A 23004-nucleotide genomic window follows, 5' to 3' on the forward strand; every position below is an offset into this window, starting at 1 on the left:
GATCGGTCCATGAAATAGTATCGTGGACCATGAGAAACATATGGAAAACACCCACGCGGTCCACAGACCTAGTCATGGACCGCCCGATCCACGGTGGACCGGGGTACAGGCTCAGGCAAGGCGCCTGGGCCTGGGCCGGCCCGCGCGCACTGGTTCGCGCATGGGCTGGGCCGCGCGCCTCCCTGGGCCGTGCGCCTAGTTCGTGCGTCCCGCTCATTGGCCCTGGCTGGGCCACGCCCTGCTGCCGCTCTGCCGGCGGTCCTCCACCACCTCGGGTCTCGTGCCAACTTCAAAAGCTCGTATCTTTTCTATTCGAGCTCCGTTTGGGGTGATCTTGATCTCGTTGGACTCTATTTTTCGCTGCGAACCTCGCTGTGGACTCAATATGGGCTGAATCTCAAGATATCAAATCTTAACAACCATCCATATCAGGAATATCATGATCATGATAATAACAAAACTGATAGACTTTCTCCAAGAGAATATCCCATTCACCATCTCTCATCTTCTACAATCTTAGCTTAGATACATTCACAAATTCCATTGCATTGATAATATCTTGATCTTCTCTTTGCAAAGCCCTTGATAACTCATCTATTATCTCCAAAATATCAAACATTAAATATAAAATAAAAGCAAAATCAAATGAGCGTAATGATTTTAAGAAAACATGCTTTTTTTTATGCATTGAATTATGAGAATCAAAAAAGATGAAATCGAGAACATCAATCACATCTGAAAATAACTCAATCAAGCTCAAAAGTGATTTATAATAGGATCCCCATCATGTATCACTTGCTCTTCTAAGAGAAAGTTCTTAATTCAATCCCGTCCCAATTTCAATTTGACTATTGCTTATTGTCTCTGTAATTCTCATGGCATGCCTCTTACGAAGTACATCTTTTCTCTTACAAGAAGCTCCAATTACATTAGTTACATGAAGATCAAGTCAAAAAATCAAATAACATCAATATGCTTCTTTGCAGTAGCCACAATTGTCAGTTGAAGCTGATGAGCAAAGTAATGCACATAATATACTGATTCATTATCTCTCAATATCAGAGATTTAAGATCATTGAATTCACCTTGCATATTACTGGCTCCATCATAACCCTGTCCCTGTATTCTAGATATACTCAATCCATGCTCCAAGAGTATAGAATCAATTGCTACTTTTAAGGATGTAGCACAAGTATTAGCAACATGTACAATATCAATAAAATATTTTTTGATAATTTTCATTTTATCAACATAACGTATCACAACTGTCATTTGTTCTTTTCCAAATAAATCACTAGATTCATCAACCAATATCCTAAATAAATTATCTCCAAGATCCTCAATGATCAAATTAATTATCTCTTTTGTAGCTGCATTTGCAAGATATTTTTGGATACTAGGGGCTACCATTTGTTGATTACCCAGGATATTTTTCAATTCAATAGCACCTATATCTATATTCAATTTGGAAGCAAATTTCACAAGTTCAAAAAAAAATTTTCTATTATTTGAATGTTCTGACTCATCATCACCATAAAAAGACATTCCTTGATGTAACAAAAATCTTGCACATGCAGTTAAAACATACAATCTAAGCTAATATTCATTCTTAACTTGCTTTAATTATTTATGGATAGCTACTTGGATGGATTGCTGCTCTTTCGTTAAATCTTCACATTTTTTAACGGCTTGATTATGAGAACTGTTACATGAATCAATATGAAGATCCAACCTATCTTTTTTATTTCAACATGAAAATCCATCCAAAACAAAAACATCTATCCCACCCTTTTTTCCTTCAGATTTAAATAAGTAGCAACATAAACAAAAAGCTACATCTTTTGTAATACTGTATTTCAACTAATTTGAATATTGATCAAATCAATCTGGATTAAATCTATGCAATTTTCTTCCAATTGATTTTTATAGAAAAGCATGATTTCGAGGTTGATAAGGACTTTTTTGTAGGTATCTCCTTCTAACTTCATCTCACTTATTAGGATGATGATCAAAATTTTTTTTTCCTCCATTGGATCAGTAGAAAAATTTTCAAAATCAATTTCAATTTTATCAAAATATATTTAAGGACTAGGATTAGAACCACTTTCACTTGGTCTATCTTAACATTGAGATGAGCTTTATGATAATGAAAATTTTCTTTTAAAGTATCTCTCCATAATTTAATTATTCAAATAAATATCAATTAATAATTAAACATCAATTAATTAATCAACTAAACCACAAAATTAGATTTTTCATAAAAAATCTCATATAATCATATTAAAATTCTAAAAAATAGATAAATAGATATTAGATAATATCGATATGATCGAGAGAGTACTTGATTCTGCTTGATACAAAATAGTAAAATAATGTGCTTATCGAACTGCAACGAGTACACAAGAGAGTGAGAGAGGCTGGAGGATGGAGGCGGTAGCTATCGAGCTGCGTCTGCTTCTATTCGTCATTTGTGAGATGGTGAGAGAGAGAAAATGGGAGAGTTGAGACTTGATTCATTAATTAGACGGTAGGCACATAAGATTTTTTTTAAAAAAAAGGTTAGCGGCCGCGCTCGTCTATTCGTCGCTCGTGAGAGAGAGAGGGAGAAGGAGGGTTCATTCATTAATTAGGTGCTTGGGTTTAAAAAAGAAAAGCCAGTTTTGGTTGGTGAAAAAAAAAGTTAGAGAGACCTGAGGCCGTTTGCTGGTCAACCTGGTGGGTTTCAAACATGGTTCTCCAGCCAACTAAGGGTGTCCTTTTTTAATGGTGTCCCACTCCCAAATATTAATGAATTAGGTGCTTGGGTTAAAAAAAAAAAGAAGTCAGCTTTGGTTGGTGGACTCACCGGTGGCCTACTGGCCTAGTGGGTTTCAAACCTGGAAAGTGGAAACTAGGGGTGTCCTTACATTAAAAAAAAAGTATCTATATATAAAAATATATGCATATATAGATCATATATATGTATTTTTTTTAAGTCAAAGGGTGTCTTTGGACACCCCTTGAATATACATAAATCCGTCCCTACTAGTAGGAACAGATGAGGAAGATGGATTACAGCTTCGAGCAATAGTAATCTATCCAAAAAATGTAAGTCTTTTTTTAGGAAGCATGCATCAACAAGGAATTTTTCTTCTTTATTATCATTGCTAGGGTCAAAGATAGGACTATAAAGAGGAGGGAGAGATGGAAAGAGGAGGCCATCTAAGATGATGGGTAAGGGGTGGAGGGAGATAAATACTTGGAAGAGTAGTATAAAATGTATGTTATCACATTGTTCACAAAATATAAAGTGGAAACCATAACTACTGGCAGTAGAGGTGAGGAAAGTGAGTGAAGAGTAATGATAAATTTTAACATACTTTAAGGCTTACTTGATGATTATTTAAATCTTTTGCTAAAGGCCATTTAAAAGAGTAGAATGGACGGAGCCACTTTATAACAAAATATAATCTAAAGGCCTATTTTGAAACTTGACGAGGGGTTTAATGTGCAAAAATGTGCAAATTTGAAAGCGGGTGAGTGTATTTTTCACTAAAAGTAATAAAAAAAGAATAATGGAGGAGCTCTTTCTTAATTTTGTTTGTAGATATTCTATATAAAAAATTTGAATCAAAAAAATAAAAGGTCAATATAAATCCTTATTTAGTACTTAGTCATACTTAAATAATTAGGTTCAGCTTCTAAATTCCCATAACATGATGTTAGAATGGTTATGAGAAATTAAAACTCAATAATGGATCCTTAGTTAGTATTTAATCATAATTAAGTTGACTTTTGTCATTTCACCATATATCCAATCAATACGTTTCTATGCCATAAGATTGATGTGCACATTTTTATTGTAAAAATAGGTTTAACATCACAAAGAAAAACTAATTATGTCATTTAGTATAATGTTCTACAAAAATAATGAAAAATTGAAACTATAGAATCTTAAAAATAAGTTAAATAAGCCGGTGGATTTAAAAGAACTTCATATTCATTTTAAAGATAAGTATCTTTTTACCTAAAAAAAAATAGATAAGTATCTTTTTCGTATGTGTATGTTCCCTTTAAGTAAGTGCAAGAATTTCATTTAAAAGTTACAAAAGATATATCATCATTTTGTGAAATCTTGAAAACCTAAATACTACTTTAAATAGTTGGTGGATCTAAAAATAAATAAAAAAACATTCAAGAATCAACACCATTCTTTTGTTATAATTATAGTAAATTTCAATAATCTATAACTTTATTTCTATAAAATTAAAAATTATAATTTTATGATAATAAATATTTATATGCATAATGAAGTATCAAGAAACTATTTATATCATATAGTTCAACCTTCTATCTCGGGCTTCTTGTTCCTTCTAGATTGGCATTTTTATGTATCATTTAGTTATTTCAATTTTTCTATCAAATATTTTTATTTACAATAAAAAAATCTTCAAATAAGATAAACTTAAAATTTTAAAAAATAAAATAAAAATATAATAATTGTTGCAACCAATCTCCAGCAAGGTGGTTGGTTAGGAGCCAAGCTGTTGCGCTTGGATGGTGAATGGCAGAAAACCTATAAAAAAAAGTTCACTTGCCAGAAGTTGCCGACGGGAGATCTTCCGATGCCTAAGTCAGTCGAAAAAAGGAAACAACCAAAGAGCCAAAATAAGAGTTCAAAATAGCAGAGTGTAGTCTAGCTTGATTTCGCACGTACCTGGTCTTCCATTATTTATCGATATTTATAGGGCTAGAAAAGTCGTTACCATGCAATCCCCATCTCTGAATATTTGAAACGTGGGAGTTATGGCATTTAGTGGATGGTTATTTCATTAACTGCCGTTAAGGTTGAGTAATAGGCCGCTCGTAGGTGACTATTGCTCCACGTTCGCTTGTAATTAATGCTCATGTTGAATAACTGTCGTCGATTCAGATCGACCGCTGACTAGAGTAAGATGAAGGAGATCGGAAGCAAACTAAGGTGAGCGTTCCGCTTACTAGTAGCAGATAATACTGGAGAGGCAGATTGGTCATGGACCGATGTAACATTTAACTCACAACAATATGCTGTCAAGTGTCTAGATAATGTTAAGGTCGGACTTATGATGACATCGATCTTCTCAGCTGTCAGCTTTCTGATGAGGTCGGTCTCTTGATGACCTTGGCTATCTGATAACCTTGATCTTCTGATGGTGATGATCTCGATCATCTGACGACCTTGGCCTTCTGATGCTAATGACTTAGGTCTTCTGATGCGGTAGGCTTCCCGATGACCTCGACTTTCTGATGATCTCGACCTTCTCATGAGATCGACTAAGCAATGAAAATTTATCCCAACAATAATCATTGAAAAGAATAAATGTAACCTCAAATGTTATATAGTACCACTACATTTCTATTCCATATGATAGTTGGAGATTAGTAGGATCTCATGAATCTAAATCAAAAAAACAGATACCATATAATCAATCACTTCCCTATCAGATTATTGCTTTGGACGATGAATAGAATAGTGCAATTATTGCAGCAAAATACCTTTCTCAAAATTTTGCAGATGTATTGATTTTAAATATGGATGCGAAATCATGTCCTCTCCGCAAAACTAACAAAACTAGTGGAAGTCCACAAATGATTTACAAATTTAAAAATTTTTTGCACAAAAGTAATCAAACGTTTCTTAAATATTTTATCATTTACCAATAATAATTTTTGCAGGTGGTCAAATGAAATTTGAGGAAAGGGTAGTTTGGTCAGTTGAAATATTGGCGCCTCCGCCTTGGGTATATACCCATTGTTAGGGTTTTTAGCGAAGCCTCGAAGGGGACGCCGTCGCCGCCGAGGGAAAGGAGGGGCTTCGGCATTGCAGGTATCCCCATTGCTCCCCGAAATTAGGGTTGGTCCATTGTCACCTTATCCAATAACGTTAGCTTTAAGGGTTTTATAGTTTCAACAATTGTAGATAGCTCTAGCCTTCTATCAGATCTGAGATTTTCTCCGCGAAATTTGGTTGCTGCTTTCCTCTCTTCTCAATCCTCTTTGATTGTAATCCGGATCAGAAGTTCTCGTTGTTTCCATTCTTTTAACTCAGGTGGATATGAAATTAGATGCTGTGAGAGACTATAGATCAGCACTGCATTTCTAAAAACACTATCGAAATTTAGTATCTTTATTGCTTCGGATCAACTCTAATTTATGTGGTTGAAGTTGTTTTTTGGTCGAGTCTTGTGTAGTTCATCTTTGTATTGCTTTAAAGCATGGATTTTTCTGCATTAGTTTGTATGTGAAGGAACCTTATTTCTAATATCGAATATAAGTTGTAGCAAATGAGTATCATAAGAATATCAAATGATGTGAGTGGGATACCCGTTTTTACTATTCATTTCATATATATATAAATGAAATTTATGGATTTTTCTAGTGGTTGCAATATTCGGAAAACGTTTTCCCCCCTGTTTTTACTTTTTAGTTTTTACCATGTAGTCAATTCGAAGCTTGGAAATTAAAGTGTTTGTTTTGATAAAAAGCGGCATGATCTGGTGGACTTTTCCATTTCTAGTTTCTGTTACCTTCCAGAAAAATGATTTATAATTTACATGATAAAGTGAGCTGCAGCTTGGTCATCCTTCTGATTTGCTGTTTTATCATGTTTGGATATGTTTGCAAATCTCCTTGCTATCTTATCTCAGGGTGAAGGAGGAGCAACATGTCTCACCGGAAATTTGAGCACCCTAGGCATGGGTCCCTTGGGTTTCTTCCAAGGAAACGAGCCTCTCGCCACCGTGGAAAAGGTGAGATCTAATCGCTGATGGTTTTTTGGAAGATACTGATGTGTTTATCATTTTACACACCTGTTTTTGCCTACCAACAAATAAACGTCCTTTCTCCTATGCTGTTTATAATAATGTAACAACACCCATAATGCTGATGTTTATTATTTATATATGTGATGTTCAATTTCATTCTATGATTCCCTCATTGTCCTCCAACTTTTTTCACAACTATATTCTTACATTTTCTTGTATTTTTATATTTTCTGGTTTCTACTTTATTTGTCAACCATCTTGAAAGCTTTATTTGTTGTTTCACCTTCAACTGCAGAGCCTTTTCTTTTTTCAAGTGTACCTCTGCTTTCTCTGATATTTGTGCAATGATTATGTTTTCTTGGGCACATAATTGACTTTTATCACTTGAGTCAATCTGCGTGCTAACTTCTTATCTATGGGCATTATTTGCTGTTATGTTGCATGGCCTCTTGTTGAATTGTTTCTAAGTTTATAATATGCTGGTTTATCATGTTCTTATCATGTCAAAATCCTACATGACCTATTTGCATCACTCCTTGATGCAGTGAAGTCTTTTCCGAAGGATGACCCAACAAAACCCTGCAAGCTTACAGCATTCCTTGGCTACAAGTCTGGAATGACACACATTGTCCGTGAGGTTGACAAGCCGGGATCAAGTATGTCAAATTTAGTCTATTTTTTGCTATTTTTATTGTTAAGCATATTCTCTTTCTAGAAGTAAATATGCTTTCTTTGCAGGCAAGATAACATGTGAATTTTATCATTTATAGCTGAATATAGCAATTTCTTTCTACTTGTTTATTGGTGATCTTGTCCTGCTATTAGCTTCAGAATCAGAATCCTTGTTATCATATCTTACTCTAGTAATAGAAATTATTGCTAATTGCATTACTTCTTGAAGGAGTGCTTGGAACAGATGTTTGAATTCTTTACAATAAGTCTTTGCTTGATTTTTTTTTTTTTTTTTAAACTATATCTATCTTACTTCTTAGTTTTGTAGGAGTTACATTGAAGACAAAATGGTGATACATACTTTTGATACCTATGTTTCCCCATTGCACTTGTATAATCTGGAGTACAGTTAGATCTTTTCCCTTCCATTACCTAGCTGTCCATCTAGTTGGAGGACATTACATCACAGATTATGATGAATACACCTTGAGAATTTTCTATCTTATTTTATGACAGCCAGTCGCATAATCTTATTTGGTTTCCAGAGTCTTTTAACATATAACAGCTCATACTAGTCCTGCAGTCTCTCCTTATCACAACTGGTGCCAATATCTTTCTTCTGGTCACTGTTCTATTTCTTTATTTTCTTGTAAAATAACTTGTATCACATTAATAAACTGTTCAACCTTGTGTTCAACACATATTCCAAGTCGGTCATGGCTTGAGTTTCAGGAGCTCCGTTTTTAGTGGTATGCTAATGGGGTGATTGAGTTCCCAAATAGAAAGATGTGAAATGGTGAGATGACAAACGTTATGAGGTGGAAGAGCATAGAAATTTTTTGGCATTGGTACCTCGAGAATCTGAATAATTTTTAAAAGTGTGTCTTAGGGTGTACAAATTAGCCATATTGAAAGGCAAAAAGAGGGCATCTTGTGGTTATACATTCGCATGCACACATGCTTGCATGGAGTGGCATCTATTTTCTGTGCAAGCACATATGCATATGTTGTATATTTTACTTTGAATCCTTTGTATACTTGTATTTATTTTGAGTTCTTCTCAAAGCTTACAAAAACTTAGTTCTACAAAGAAAGGACATTTCTGTTGTGTGATAGACTGCATTTGTCTTCAATATCTTATTTGCTTTGAGTCATATATTTCATATCATTATTGTAGGGCATCTACCTTTTCCTTAAGCCCTTTGTTTACTCTATAAGTTGTATATAAATTCCCCTCATTTTAACTTAGTGATTGGCTATATTCTAGAATTGCTGTAGTCATATGCATAAGTCATATTTTTAAGGATACTAGTTAAATTTAAATGGATTTGCCTGGATTCTTGTTTTTACAAGCACTTCACCAAGCCGTTTTCTCTGCATTTATGAAGTATGCATATCTCAGAATATGACATGCCTAATTTGGAATCTGTTCATGCAGAGCTTCACAAGAAGGAGACTTGTGAGGCTGTGACAGTTATCGAAACCCCGCCAATGGTTGTTGTTGGGGTTGTGGCTTATGTGAAGACACCACGGGGTCTTCGTTCTCTCAATACAGTTTGGGCACAGCATCTCAGTGAGGAAGTGAGGAGGAGATTCTATAAGAACTGGTATAAATCCAAGAAGAAGGCATTCACAAAATATTCCAAGAAATATGATAGTGAGGAGGGAAAGAAAGAGATTCAAGTACAGCTGGAGAAGATGAAGAAGTATGCATCTGTTATTCGTGTCCTGGCTCACACTCAGGTATGCTCTTTCTATGCTATTAGTTTCCATGACATTATTTAGCTTTTTGAAGTTTTTTTTTTTTTTTTTTTTGCTCTATTTTCCCCAGCTGGAAAAGCTGAACCACTTCGGTTGTTTTGTTCCACTTTCAAATTAGATTTACCCAAGCAGATCACCAGAGGACATCATTTAGACTGCTTTCTAATTAGTAAATAATTGCTGAGTCAATTATATAACACCTAAAGGGTTCTGGATACCCATAATCCAAACCATGTGCTCTAACATGCTGTGTAATATATTGGCTCATCATGGCTTCGTTTTACCTCTTTTGATGATCTTTCCTAATTCTTTGCTCCCTGGATGGCCTAAGCAGTTATGAAAGCAGAAATAGGTCAATGCAAGATCCTGAATCTGCTCCCCCTTTCTGAGCATATCCAATGCATTGGCCAGAGTTTTCTTTTGGAATGCATGTATTTTTGTCTTTTGTCTTCTTCGTTGTGCTGAGCCCTTCAGGCACAGCCCAATGGGAATTCTGGTCGATCATATCTTCCGCTAAATCATTTTTCTGTAGGTATTGATCTGTGAATTTTGAGTTTTGCTACATTGTATGAGTTTACTATGCAATTCATCTCAATTGAAGATGCTTGTGAAATCTATTTTGTCAGATAAGGAAGATGAAAGGCCTGAAACAGAAGAAAGCTCACCTAATGGAGATTCAAGTGAATGGAGGGACAATTGCACAGAAGGTGGACTATGCTTACAGCTTCTTTGAAAAGCAAATCCCAGTAGATGCAGTCTTCCAGAAAGATGAGATGATTGATATCATTGGTGTAACTAAAGGCAAGGGTTATGAAGGTGTTGTCACTCGTTGGGGTGTCACTCGCCTTCCCCGTAAAACCCACAGGGGTCTCCGCAAGGTTGCTTGTATTGGTGCATGGCATCCTGCCAGGGTCTCCTATACCGTTGCTCGTGCTGGGCAGAACGGATATCACCATCGTACTGAGATGAACAAGAAGATTTACAAGCTTGGCAAAGCTGGAGATGAGTCGCACACTGCCAGTACTGAGTTCGACAGGTCATCTCAGGCCCCATATTCTAATATGGCATTTTTATCAATGGGACTAAGACTATTATTACAAAAATAATTTCATTTCATCAGCAAATACAGTCTTTTCCTTTTTAAACCCAGCATGAAAGCTGTCATGTTTTATATGTTTACTTTCTATAATTATATGTATGTATGGGGCTTTAGAATGAAGAAACCTTGAGAGATAATGAACATGCCAACTTAATTGGCATTTTTGCTGGAGGTTCACTAAATGCATTTCTTGTTTATTCAGGACGGAGAAGGAGATCACCCCCATGGGTGGCTTCCCCCACTATGGTGTGGTTAAAGATGATTATGTGATGATCAAAGGATGCTGTGTTGGTCCCAAGAAGAGGGTGGTCACACTCCGTCAGTCCTTGCTGAAGCAGACCTCTCGTGTTGCTCTTGAAGAAATCAAGCTCAAGTTCATCGACACTTCTTCCAAGTTTGGACATGGACGCTTCCAGACCACTCAAGAGAAGCAGAAGTTCTATGGAAGATTGAAATCTTAACTCCCGCTAAGGTCATGCTGAGACTATGCTATGAGGTAGTTAGCGAATGAGATGAAAAACCCGATACTCAAATGTTTTATCTCAAGTTTTGTTGTGTTTTAGTCATTTTTAGAATCATTTAGATTGTGATTGGGTACCCAGAAATGAAGGAACTGATCTTTGCATTTGTTGTGATTCGAATTCTGAGAGTTTCCATTTTCCATGGTTGACAGACCTAATGTTTTCTCTGAGTACATCGAATGCCAATATTTTTGGAATTTTTATATTATTTCTTTTCAGCATTTAACCCATGCATTTTTTCTGAACTAATGCTGGAATACATTGATGATCAGCTGTCATTGTAAAGGTCAATTTGGCCAATTTTTACCAGGTTAGAATTACAGTAGGTTGTAATAGTAGGTTGACAGGTGATCGTCCTTGGAAATGTTTTAGGCTTTCTTAGTAGGAAAGGATGCTTCGAGAATTCTTTAATTTGCTTGCTAATTCTTGTATTTGATTCGTGAATATCGTGGTGCCGTAAAAACACAACCAGCCAAACTACAAATGAGGCGGCAGGTAGATTCAGCGATTACCTACAAATATGTTCAAGGAGTCCAATCTGTTTTCAAAATATCACTAGCAAAGCAGGCATGTAAATATTTATCCTGCATTTATGAGGGCTTATGGCTGGAAACCTTCGAATTTCAACTATACGGGATTTATTTATTGAGTTCTATTAGATTTAGTTGGATGAAGTGGTGATTGTTTTTTTGGGTGCAACCTAAGCATGATTTAGAAGCATGTGAGAAGTTGATGCGACTCTAGAACAAACAAAATTCATATGGGGCGGACACTATAAAATATCATATGTGGTGGGTTCTATAGTTTGCCATGTTTTTTTTAATAATAATTTTTTTAAAATTCAAAAAAAATTTTATTAATAAAATTATTAATTTCATAATTAAGATATTTTTTAATTTTTTATATATATTTTTTAGTAATATATATTATACGATCATATAATACATATCAAATATATAGTAAGATGAGACGTAATATAAGTTTTTTTTTTTTTTTTGATGACAATCCAATATATATCTATAGCTAAATTAATATATAATTTATTAAATTTAATATTTATCAGTACATACTATATGTTTAGTTGATGCACATCTATCAAAATATTCATTCGATATCTTAATACACATCTTTAGATAAAATAATACATAATTTTCAGATATAACACTGATTAGTATATAGCATATGAGCAAATGATACATACTATAAATTTTTTGACACACATCTACAAACGATCCAGTACACATATAAATAATTGATATATAGTTTACTGAACTTAATATCTATCAGTATACAGTATATAATCAGTTGATACACACCTAACAAAATATTTATTCGACGTCCCAATACATACTTCTAATTAAAACGATATATAATTTTTGTGAATTTTTAGATGCAAAGATCTCAGAAAATAAGAGAGATTTAGAAGAAGAGAAAGAGACTCAATAAAGATCTCATAAATGGAGAGAGATGCATGAGATTTAGAAAAGGAGAAAAAGATTTGGGAGGACGATATTATCGATGAAAGAAATGATTGGATGAGAAAGATAATAGATGGAGAGATTTAATGAGGAAAAAAATATGGATAGTTATGAAAGATTTTCTTAGATAAGTATTTTATTTTTTTAATTATTTTAATTATAATGGATTTTGTTAATAGAAAAAATTTAATATTTGTTTGATTTATAAATTTTTTTTAAGGTACGGAAAAAAATATGATACATAACTAAATTCATCCCGTATGATAGCCCATAGTGCTTGTCCCATATGATTTTTGTTCCTCTGGAACGCGCTATTGTCGACCAGCATACAAGGAATTGTGCGCATGAGACCGGTACAGGGTATGACAGATGGACAAGATGGACCTCTGAATTCGTGTTCCCATGGGCACAAATGTGACAGGCCTGACTATTTTTTGGAATAAGAAAAAGGACTAAAGAAAAAGAATGATCCACGCATCAACGGGGTCAATAAGATGCAGGATGGAGCTTGAAATGAAGCACCAATTTCCTGGCAAGGGAGCTATTTTTCATACCTAGATTAGGCTATAAAGCATTTTTTTTTTCCTTTGATAATTTTACAAAGATCAGCAATTAAGGAAAGATTAGTCAATCTTCACATGCACTTTGGTAAGGAAGATGGAATTTCTTTTCTGTCTTATCATTGTGTAGGTAGTGCAGCCAATTATATAGTATTTTGCGTTGTTAGTTTGAATATTCCTACCGAAATGGTGTGTGCGGGTTGAAATCAGTGAGATTTGAAATATTTCAAAAGGCATAATGAGATTTTCAATCATTTGAAAATTTAATTCATTCATTAACAAGCAAAAATGGCATTCATCCACAACATCCCTGCCGACACAATCTCATACCTTTCCCCGCAAAGCAGACCAAAAGGAATTGTTCTGGCCACAGGCCTCTATTCTAGGAAGGTCTATAATATGTAGAATAAATTGTTCACCGAGGTCAATGCAGATAGCCCAAATTCATCGACTATCTAATAGAAACCATAGAGCAAGGCCATGAGCCGTCCCTCTCCAACTTGAACAAGCTGCTTGCGATAAAACTCAATGAGCTCAACCGCTTTTGGCAGGACTGCCTTTTTTTTTGGAGATACCTTTGACTTAGATACTTCTTGCTCCCAATATTTCCGTCAAATAAGCAAATTTTAAAAACTGGGAGAAGCTAATATTCTAAGGTCCGTAGACTCAATTACAGATACAACCTCATTCGTTAACAAAGGTGGGAGCCATTTAAGAGCTTCGATTTCTAAATTCGTCAAGCACAGCACCAGCACACGATGACGCTGCGTAACCTTCAGAAGTTTAAGAAACACTCCTGAATTTGGCTTCATACTCTTGGGGCCGCTGCAAAGAATGCAATCATGTAAGCCCGACAGCATTTACTTGCACAGAAACAACAAAGCAACTTGGGATTAAAAGAAAACACAGACACACACTGACAAGGTTCTACATGTCAGCAATTTGAGTGAACGGTTTGTGGTATGTGGTTTTGCTCGCATACAAACCTTCTGCCTCTCCACCAAGAGCCACCTGGCAATCTGAACTTCCCACGGAATACCACCTCTGGTGCCATTCAACACTCGCATGGAATATCAGATTGGCGGAGAAACTGAATGAATTAGTTCCTTAGAACTATTGATACGATCCTGATTTCTCCAGATCTCCTTTTATATATTAAGTACTTCATTGTGTGATAGTGACGTTTGTTTTAAAACAACAGTGTGTAACGAGCCAGACTCATACCATGAATGTTGCAGATATAGACCTCCGTGCATACCATCTCATGTGCATCGCTTGCTGACAACTAGCAGCTGCTGCCACGGAATGAAACCTCAAATACACATGACCAAAGCTGTTCCTGTAAACATAACAACCAAATAGAAAATATCAAGTAGCCAACCGACAAGCAAAATAGAACATGTTGAAGGATTCATAATTGCTCAACACAATAGAAGGATATTGGTGACAAGGGAATGCTACGTCTAAGCGAAGACCATCACATGACTTGGTGATACACAGAATTCACCCAAAAATTTGTGTAATCCACAAATGGTACGCACGAAAAATATCCACAGATTAGGCCAATGTTTTCCCTAAAAAGGTCATGTGCCCTAGATGACACAAGTTTAGTTACTAATTAGCATCAAATATCCATAAACCATTAATAGTCTAAATGCTTAATAAAACACCTAAAACTATGAATGTTTCCATTATTGGATGCTTGCATTTCTGATTTCTGTCCAGAAATTCAGACAAAAATCTGACTTGATTAGAACAGCAAACATCTAGGAAATGTCTTTCCTCTGATAGATCAAAATTTATTACCTCCAATTTTAAAATGTAAAGAATGTTATTGTTACCCCGTGTTAGAGCAAAGATAGGCTCAGAATCTTTGGACCACAACATTTGTTGAATGTAAACACACGCATACATATACCACATGGAAAGATGCATAACATGCATTGATGAGACACAAATTATATGTGCACACACCATATATCTAATCTAAACTATTAAAAACACCCCCCAACCTTTTTTTTTCTGATGTGTGTGTGTGTGTTTTGGGGGAGGGGGGGGAGGAACACCCTCCCTGTGAAAGGTGAGGGGGAAAAGCCTACTTGGACAGTCTCAAACTCTACTTAGAGAGGTCACAAGCATCCTCCGCTATTTTAATAAATGTCATCATCCTCTTCTGCATTGAGAATATTAAAGATAGTTTTCTCAACTATATTGTATTTCCGCACCAAACCCCTTATTCTCTCACAATTAATAAATATCACATGTTTCATTTGTTTCTTCTTCATCTCACATATCATCACAGACCTCTCCTTAAATCACTGTTGCATTTATTCCATTTGCCAATACTAAACAGGTCTATGGCACTGTTGGAACCCCCATTACATGTTCATGAGGTATCTGCCACATGGATAAGTAAAGATGAAATGTAGAACTGTAAAGAAATAAAAGCCACCAGATTGAGAGAAGCATTCAATGCATTATCCTCAACCTTCACGGAAACTGGCAGTCACATTCACAAAGAACCAGGCATCTTTAAAAAAAAAAAGTCGGGATTGTGTAACCACAGCAACCCTCGGTCTTGCACTTCTTTTTCCCGTCCTTTATATTTGTCCTCACATTTTCACACCCAGATACAATACCACTCATACAAGTAAGGCATCCAAAAGTCACTATGTCATAGTCATCAAATGAACCTCCATTTGTCTAATTGCCTAGCAAAGTGATGTATTTAAACCTACTAAATTCCACTGAGATGAAGTAAGATGGTTTTTAAGCTACATTAATAAAAAAAATGGGAATAAAGAAAACATAAAACTGGGTAAAAAAAACATACTTGTCCACAAATATATGCTTAACCGGACCAAACTTGGAACATTCTTCTTCTACTTCCTCTAAATCAAAATCTGGATCCATCTGTAAGATAATTTCATAGCTTAGTATTCCAGCTAGATTACAATTGCCAAGTACGCAAAAGTTTGTTACAAACCTCAGTGCTTGGATCAAACATATTCTTCAATATAACACACTCACTAGGCTCCCCAATAGGTTCAGTGAGAGGGGAAGCTAGTGCTGGAAGGACTGCAGGCACCCTGACCTGCCCATTCATTGGCAAGCTTAAGGCCTGCTGATTTGGAACAGCTCCATTAAGCACAGGCACTCCAAGTGACCCTGCAATACTACAGAAAAAGGCTACACAATCAGCTTACAGGAAACGATATCAGGAACAAATAAGGAAAAAAAAAATTAGACATAGAAATCAACCTTGAGGCGGTTCCAGTTCTATCCAATTTCTGCATGAGTAAAGCTCTAGATTGAGCATTCAAAGACTGCATCAAAGAAACAAGACATCAGTTGTCACCTCGTTAGAAGCATGTAAATTGAATTTCTATTTTGATGCAATTTGTGCAAATAATTTCACAAATTTAAAATCAAAACAAACAGAAGATTATGCAGTGGTCTTCAGATCCACATCTCACTTAAAATAATTAGTATAAAAAAATCAGAGTACCAATCACGACTTTCAAAGCATGTTATATAACATATTTGAGGAAGGCCAACATTAAGCACATTAACTCACCAAACCAACACCATCATCCTCCTCAAAGTCAGCAGCGTTTGCCCCAGCATCCTGCCCACCAACATGATCTGTGACAGATGATACCTGTTTCAACCGTATGCAAGTCTGCTAATTCAGAACAAATGCAAGCAAAGAGGAAATATCTGAAAAACATCATGCAGGATCAATTAGATGAGTGCCTACCTTGATGACCCGTCCAGCAATTTCCAGCTTTCCATTCAAACTCTGAGCTGCCTTTGCATGTTCAACTTGAGCAAACTGAAAGACCAAATAGTAAAAATGAAAGACCAAAGAGTATGTCAGCAAATATTAACTGAAATAGCAGCCACTACTGAAACTATATACTTACTTGAATGAATCCATAACCTCTGCATTGCCCCGTTTCTAGATCCACCGGTAGTTGCACAAGTTCCACTGGACCAAAAGGCTCAAAGACCTAAAAAATGCACTTAACACTTCTAATAAACATGTTGGAAGTTGGCATGAAATGTAATAAAATGATCAAGAGGCAGAAGGCACAACTCTGAAAAAAGCATTAACAAGGTAAAGAAGAGGAAGATGTCACACTACTATAACTACATTCAAATCAAGAAAAGATAGCAGATCATGAAAACTTCGTAAATGGATGACAGATTTCACCTATTAAAGTTATCTGAAGGGGGGAATATTATTGAACAATAAGCACACCTGATGCAAAGTCCAAGTGGTGGGACTTATTTTTACAGAACTAGGAAATTCCATTGGACTTCTCAGATATACTTTTATGGAGGATAGAAGTAATGGATATCACCTAGATGTGAAAGAGCACAAAATATCTTCAGCAATTATGACTATGCCCCATGATCATAAGGAATCTGAGTGGACATAACCTAAAACCAGAAGAGTACAAAATACCCTTAGTGATCAGCACCCATACCATAAAAACATGAGTCTTATCATGTAGCCATACACTAGTTTAGTATTTTGCAACATGCAAATTGATGCCAGCTGAGTGAAAGTTATTGAGAATTACCAAAATAATGAATGGCCAAGAAAAATCTGCAATTTAACACAACCAGCATCCATTGAGATGATTCTTGCGAATTTATGTTCCAGAGCCCAGACTGATGTAAATAGAAAATATTAATATCCACAAACATGAAATGGTAATTGCAATTCATGCATGTTATATACAAGAAAATTTTGGCTAAAACATAAGTACTGATTCCCGGATTATTTTTTCTTTAATGAATATAAATGTTTCATAAAAGCGAATGACACAACTCAAACCCAGCAACAACTATAATATTAGCCAATGATAGAAAATCAAAAAGGAAGAACTCAACAAAAAAAAAAAAAAAAAAGAACCTCGCAGCTCTTTAGGTAAAAATCAAGATACAGCAATGCTTCAACAAAATAATGTAGGACAAAAATCAAGTTTAGAAAGAAAAGTAAATGTACACTCTATTCTGATTATGAAATCTTTATCATCCAATTTCCTATCTTACAAACTTGTCCTAAAATCTGCATTTTAGAATGAGCTAAAGACTAAACTGTATCCTTGTCAACTTATTTTCCAAAATGCACCTCTCCTCCAGCCTGTTTTATTACCAGACAAGAAAATGATGGCATGTCAACCTCACCAACAGCCAGCCCCACTCTCCAAAGTCTAAACCAATTGTCATTCAAGTAGACTCACAATCTGCACAATATGCTTGCAGGAGCACAACACCACAAATATAATGTTTAACCAGCAAATCAAACCCAAAGCCAAGCTGGATTTTATCAACCAAAAATCTCATTGAAATAATGGATTTAATCATTCCTCGGCTGAACATGTTTCTAGCAACATTGGCAGACTTACCAGGAGCCAAGCACAACTGCAATCTTTAAAACCAGAGATCTTTGTCACTTTAATTTATTGAAAAGTACATAAAATAAACTGATTTTCCAGACAGATTACATCATGAATAGACAGGGTTTTACAAGAAATAAAAGTTCGTCAATACCCTATAAAGCCTAGAGCACTGAGTGTATAAAACCTACAAACTAAGGTTAGAACACTCTTTATCCTTCTCCTTCTAACAACTGAGAAAATAGAATACCATGTATATTGTGGATTGCAAAGTGAAAACAAAGCTATTTTCATTGAGGAAGGGTGGTGTTTTACAATTAATTTAATCCTAGTATGACAGAACGGGTTTTAAGTGACCAAAGAAGCATACTATTTGGTCAAATCATAAAACATACGAATCAAATAGCTGGAAAAAAAAAAAAGATTCATATTTTTGAATTTCATTAGAATCCCATCTTTTAAAAAAAGCCATACTCGGGTTGGCCATTCACCAGAACAGCTTTAAAACCTGAATTTTGGTAAACATGCACGTGGAACATTGAAGTCTAAACTGTGTCCAAGAGCTTAAAAACATCTATCCAGAAAAATAAACCCCAATAACTATCCCTTTGAAAGACGAAGTTGTCACAATTTGCAGATACATGAGCAATGGAACACATAATAACACATTATGATATAACAATATTCAAATTAGCCATATTTCAGTTTACCCATCAGCTGAATTCACCTGACGAAGCTGATCTTCTGTAATGCTTAAGGGAAGGTTTCCAACATAAATTTTTCTTGCAGCAGCTGCTCCTACAACACCCATCCCAGTAGAATTTGATTGAACAAGATTCTTTTCTGCTTCCGAAGGTTTGACCATCACTGGTTGACCAAGAAGAAGTTGACCAGAAAGAGCTATTGCCATTGGCACTGACATTGCATCATAAAACTCGATGTAACTGCAACAACCCCAACATAAACAACAATAAGATGTTTGACTGTGTAAATAGACATTCCGCCAAAAAAATGCAAATAGACAAAGGGTTCTCTTGTAATCGAGCAAGGAGAAAAGGTAGTCAATAAATGTCATCAAGAGAAAAGTATACACAACTTGAAGTGTATGAAAATGATAAAGATTTAAATGAAAATGATGATGATGAGATAACCAAAGCAATCATTTTGAACATCCTGGGTCTATGAAGAAAAAACTGAGAGTTACACATGCAACAGAATTTAAGAAGTGTGTGTAAAGTAGCAAGAAGCTTGAAGAGTGTGACTAAGACATGCTTGACTCTCAAGGTAAACTTCATAAATAGGAACTTTCATTCCAGTATGGCCAACAAGGGATTTGAAATGACTTGTTTGAGTGAAGAATTTAAGCGCAAAGAAGTACGAATGATCATGGAGCATACAACTCAAGGTCAAAGTCATTACATGCTGGCGATATGCAAAAGTGAATAAGGCCAAAAATGCTAGGTGAATTAGAATTTCTGATCGTATCGAGCAAAGGGCCACAAGAGGAAAGCTGGGATTTATGATAGCTAAGCTAGCTATGTGGATAACATGATCATCTATCAGAGTCCAATAGAATGGTATGACAACGTGCAACAAAATTTAGAGTTAACATCATCAGAAAGAAACAAAGATTTGTTGCAAAAGGATGAAGATTTAAATGTTAAGATGGAAGTCATAAATGGATTGTTCTGGAAGCTAGCATCATTGAATTATGAAATTTTAGATAAAAACATGGACAAAATATTTAAAGGGCTTGTTTGAGTTAATGTTATAGCTTTATAAAACAATAAAATGACAAGAAATGATTATGGAGTGGAACCAAATGGATAGGAAAAGGCTGAATAATTACAACTCCCTTTGTGAGTAACTCTAAATTAAAATAACAATTTGCAGGCTTAATGAAATTTCATAAATAATCTTCATATCAATATATTACACTAACATTAGTCAAAAATATGAGTAACACATTTTAACATCATGAAAGGGAAGATAGTGTTATGAATCCAAATGGTGCAAAAATCCAACGAGCATGCAAGCAAGGAGGCTCAAGGACAGAAGCACTTCCGGCAGCTAGTATAAAAAAAAAAAAGGGGTCTTGTAAAGATCTAAAATCAAATAGAGGATCAATGGACAATCTGGAATTTTTCTACAATTTCTAAGGCTGGTTGTAAACACAAGCTTATGCTTAAGTTTGAGAAATAGAGAACATAGCATTCCAACACCAATAAAAGCAGACAGACAAAGAGATTGTTTAAATGCTCCAGAATAAGATATGTACACACACATATTTTCACATATAAGACAAATATTCGATGTTCATCTAGTGCCATAGACATTCTATAAGAGTTAAAGTAATATACAAAAAATTCCCACAATTGGCCCTTATAGGTATCCTTTTTTCTCTTTTATTAATGCCAATGCAGTTAATAAACATGATAAAATTAGATGAGAGATTTGTACAAGTAAAAGGAAACAAAGCAGTTTTAAGGTCACAAATGTCTAGCTTAAGGTACAGGGGAATCACATACCCTACTCCCTTTGAACGCCTTGAATTCCGATCCATAATCAAGCGCACATCCCTCACCTGGAAATTATAAATATTCAAAGTTGTATTCTCCACCAGAAGCAAAGAACATGCAGGGAAGCTACCATATTTGAGATGCAATGATATGCCCTATACAAGTTACACCAACCATTAAAGCACAGAGTATGATCACTAATTAGCTTCTCCATTAATCATCAGTAACCAAATAATAAGTGCATGGAGCCACAAAAAAAAAGGGTATGGTATTTCACCCCAATAAAGGAAGTGCCGATTTAGTGCAATAAGTAATATCTCTCAGATAGCATTCACCAAACCGATTTGAATCATTAATTAAATACCATATGTTCGAAGATATGATAGATACTATATACCTTTAATTGCATAACATATATAAGTTCCAAGATATATTTTACCTTGTCGGTGTGATGACATGTCAAAACATGATACAAACATTGGCATCTTGCTGGCCTAACATTATTTAAGAATTAATACTATGCTTCACTAACCTTTCCTGCTTTTGAGAAGAACTCATAAACATCTCTCTCGGCCGCCTTCAAAGGCATCTGACATATAATGAAATAAAAGCCAAATTAGACTGTATGTGAGAAACACAACAATTGTTAAAATTATGCACCATATTAGACATGAAGGTCAAAATACCAGTAAGCCTATATACCTGATAAGCAAAAACAGTCCTCTGGTCCCTTTCTGGATCTGCTTCAGGTTCCACCACTTCTTTTTTCTCCTTGAACCTCCTACATGACAAAATAGATTTCACCATTAAAGCAGACAGCTTCATATCAATTTTTGAATAAATGCAACATTGACCTTTAGCCAATACCCTAATCCTACTATAAAGTAAGATAATTGGAGAACCGCTATAAATAATTTACAAATGAAAAGTAAATATTGCTCAACTTAAACAGAAAATTAGCACAAGAACATATAAGCTTAAGAGAAGGCGTGAGAAAATAATATAAACATTACTTGCTCTCTCTTTCCTTGGTCTCTCTCTCGGGTTCTCTTTCTCTCAATGCCCTATCTCTACTCCTCGCCCTCTCCATCTCTCTTTCAACCTCTCCGTCATGCCTTCTCGATCTGCTGCTGCTTCTCCTATCCCTCTCTCTCTCCCGCTCGCTTTCCCTCTCCTTCTCCTTTTCCCTCTCCCTCCTTCTCGCCCTATCTTCCTCTCTCTCCCTCTCCTTCTCTTTCTCTCTTTCCCTCTCTTTCTCTCTATCCCTCTCCTTCTCCTTCCCCTTATCTCTTTCCCGCTGATCCCTCTCTCGGCTACGGTGGTCTCTACCCCTGTCACGCTCCCTCTCCGCCACCCTGCTGCTCCAGTGGCGATCCTTTTCGCGCCGCGGCGAGCGATCCCGATCCTCGAGAACCAGCTTCTCGCCCTTCTGCTGCTCCTCCACCCTCGACCGCCTCGACGCCCTCTCGTCGCCTCTGCGGTGCTTCTCATGGTCGCCACCGTGCCGGGAGCTCCGGCGCTCCTTCTCCTTCCGGATCTCAGCGGACACCTCCACCGATTTCTCCAGGTAATCGTACTCGTCGAACTCCATTCGACGAGATCGAAACCAAAATCGTGAAAACCCTAGAACGTTCGATCGGTAGAACAGAGAAGAAAATCGAGCGCTTAGGGTTCGGGTACGGGGTCAAGGGCTCAGAAGTTAGCGAGGGTAACGGACAACGGAAGTCGTTAGAACGAGTTGCTGCTACTGTAGGAGAGAAATCCTCGAAAATAGATTGCGTGTGATCCGAAAAAGTTCGCCGTCTGATGAAAAGTTCACGGATAGCGTTTCAACGGTTGGGATCATAGGCAATGGCCTGGAAGGCCAACTGATACCGACATGAACCATTATGGCTGTGTTAGGTAGCCTGACAATTTAAAATGAATTCAATAAATTATTGTCTTTAATATATTTTTTAAATAATAATTTAAATTATTTTTATCATTTATATTATTTTTTGAAAGGTAATTTAAATAGTTTTGGAGAGGGATGACTATTCAGATTATCATTTTTTTAGCAATGTTGTAAAAAAAATTTTAATCAAAATTATTTTTCAAAAAAATCATACAAAATCTCTCTCTCTGACCATCGTGGCACCACCGATGGAGGCTAGCCTGCGGCCGCCTCCCCTCCTTGGCCCCTCTTTCTGGATTTGGGATCT

The 23004-nt window shown here is 35.9% G+C and overlaps 3 protein-coding genes across 3 annotated transcripts; 1 reads left to right on the plus strand and 2 right to left on the minus strand.

Annotated features, from left to right (window-relative positions):
- Nucleotides 1-957: 957 nt before the first annotated feature.
- Nucleotides 958-5855, minus strand: LOC140856468 (uncharacterized). Its single transcript, XM_073253814.1, has 2 exons — nucleotides 5768-5855; nucleotides 958-1454 (listed from the first exon to the last, which is right to left on the minus strand). Exons 1-2 carry the CDS (start codon nucleotides 5853-5855, stop codon nucleotides 958-960), a joined length of 585 nt encoding a protein of 194 aa, XP_073109915.1.
- On the plus strand, nucleotides 5751-11061 carry LOC105038358 (large ribosomal subunit protein uL3). Its single transcript, XM_010914145.3, has 6 exons — nucleotides 5751-5845; nucleotides 6666-6767; nucleotides 7328-7438; nucleotides 8893-9197; nucleotides 9842-10251; nucleotides 10517-11061. Exons 2-6 carry the CDS (start codon nucleotides 6683-6685, stop codon nucleotides 10773-10775), a joined length of 1170 nt encoding a protein of 389 aa, XP_010912447.1. The 5' UTR covers nucleotides 5751-5845; nucleotides 6666-6682; the 3' UTR covers nucleotides 10776-11061.
- A 2066-nt stretch (nucleotides 11062-13127) lies between these two features.
- LOC105038363 (uncharacterized) lies at nucleotides 13128-22540 on the minus strand. Its single transcript, XM_010914153.4, has 13 exons — nucleotides 21817-22540; nucleotides 21506-21584; nucleotides 21336-21392; nucleotides 20813-20868; nucleotides 19012-19228; nucleotides 16800-16886; nucleotides 16634-16708; nucleotides 16451-16534; nucleotides 16135-16199; nucleotides 15860-16049; nucleotides 15707-15786; nucleotides 14098-14212; nucleotides 13128-13698 (listed from the first exon to the last, which is right to left on the minus strand). Exons 1-13 carry the CDS (start codon nucleotides 22392-22394, stop codon nucleotides 13657-13659), a joined length of 1725 nt encoding a protein of 574 aa, XP_010912455.1. The 5' UTR covers nucleotides 22395-22540; the 3' UTR covers nucleotides 13128-13656.
- Nucleotides 22541-23004: the final 464 nt, after the last annotated feature.

Source organism: Elaeis guineensis, chromosome 1 (assembly GCF_000442705.2).
Source record: "Elaeis guineensis isolate ETL-2024a chromosome 1, EG11, whole genome shotgun sequence".
In the NCBI taxonomy this organism is placed as follows: domain Eukaryota; kingdom Viridiplantae; phylum Streptophyta; class Magnoliopsida; order Arecales; family Arecaceae; genus Elaeis; species Elaeis guineensis.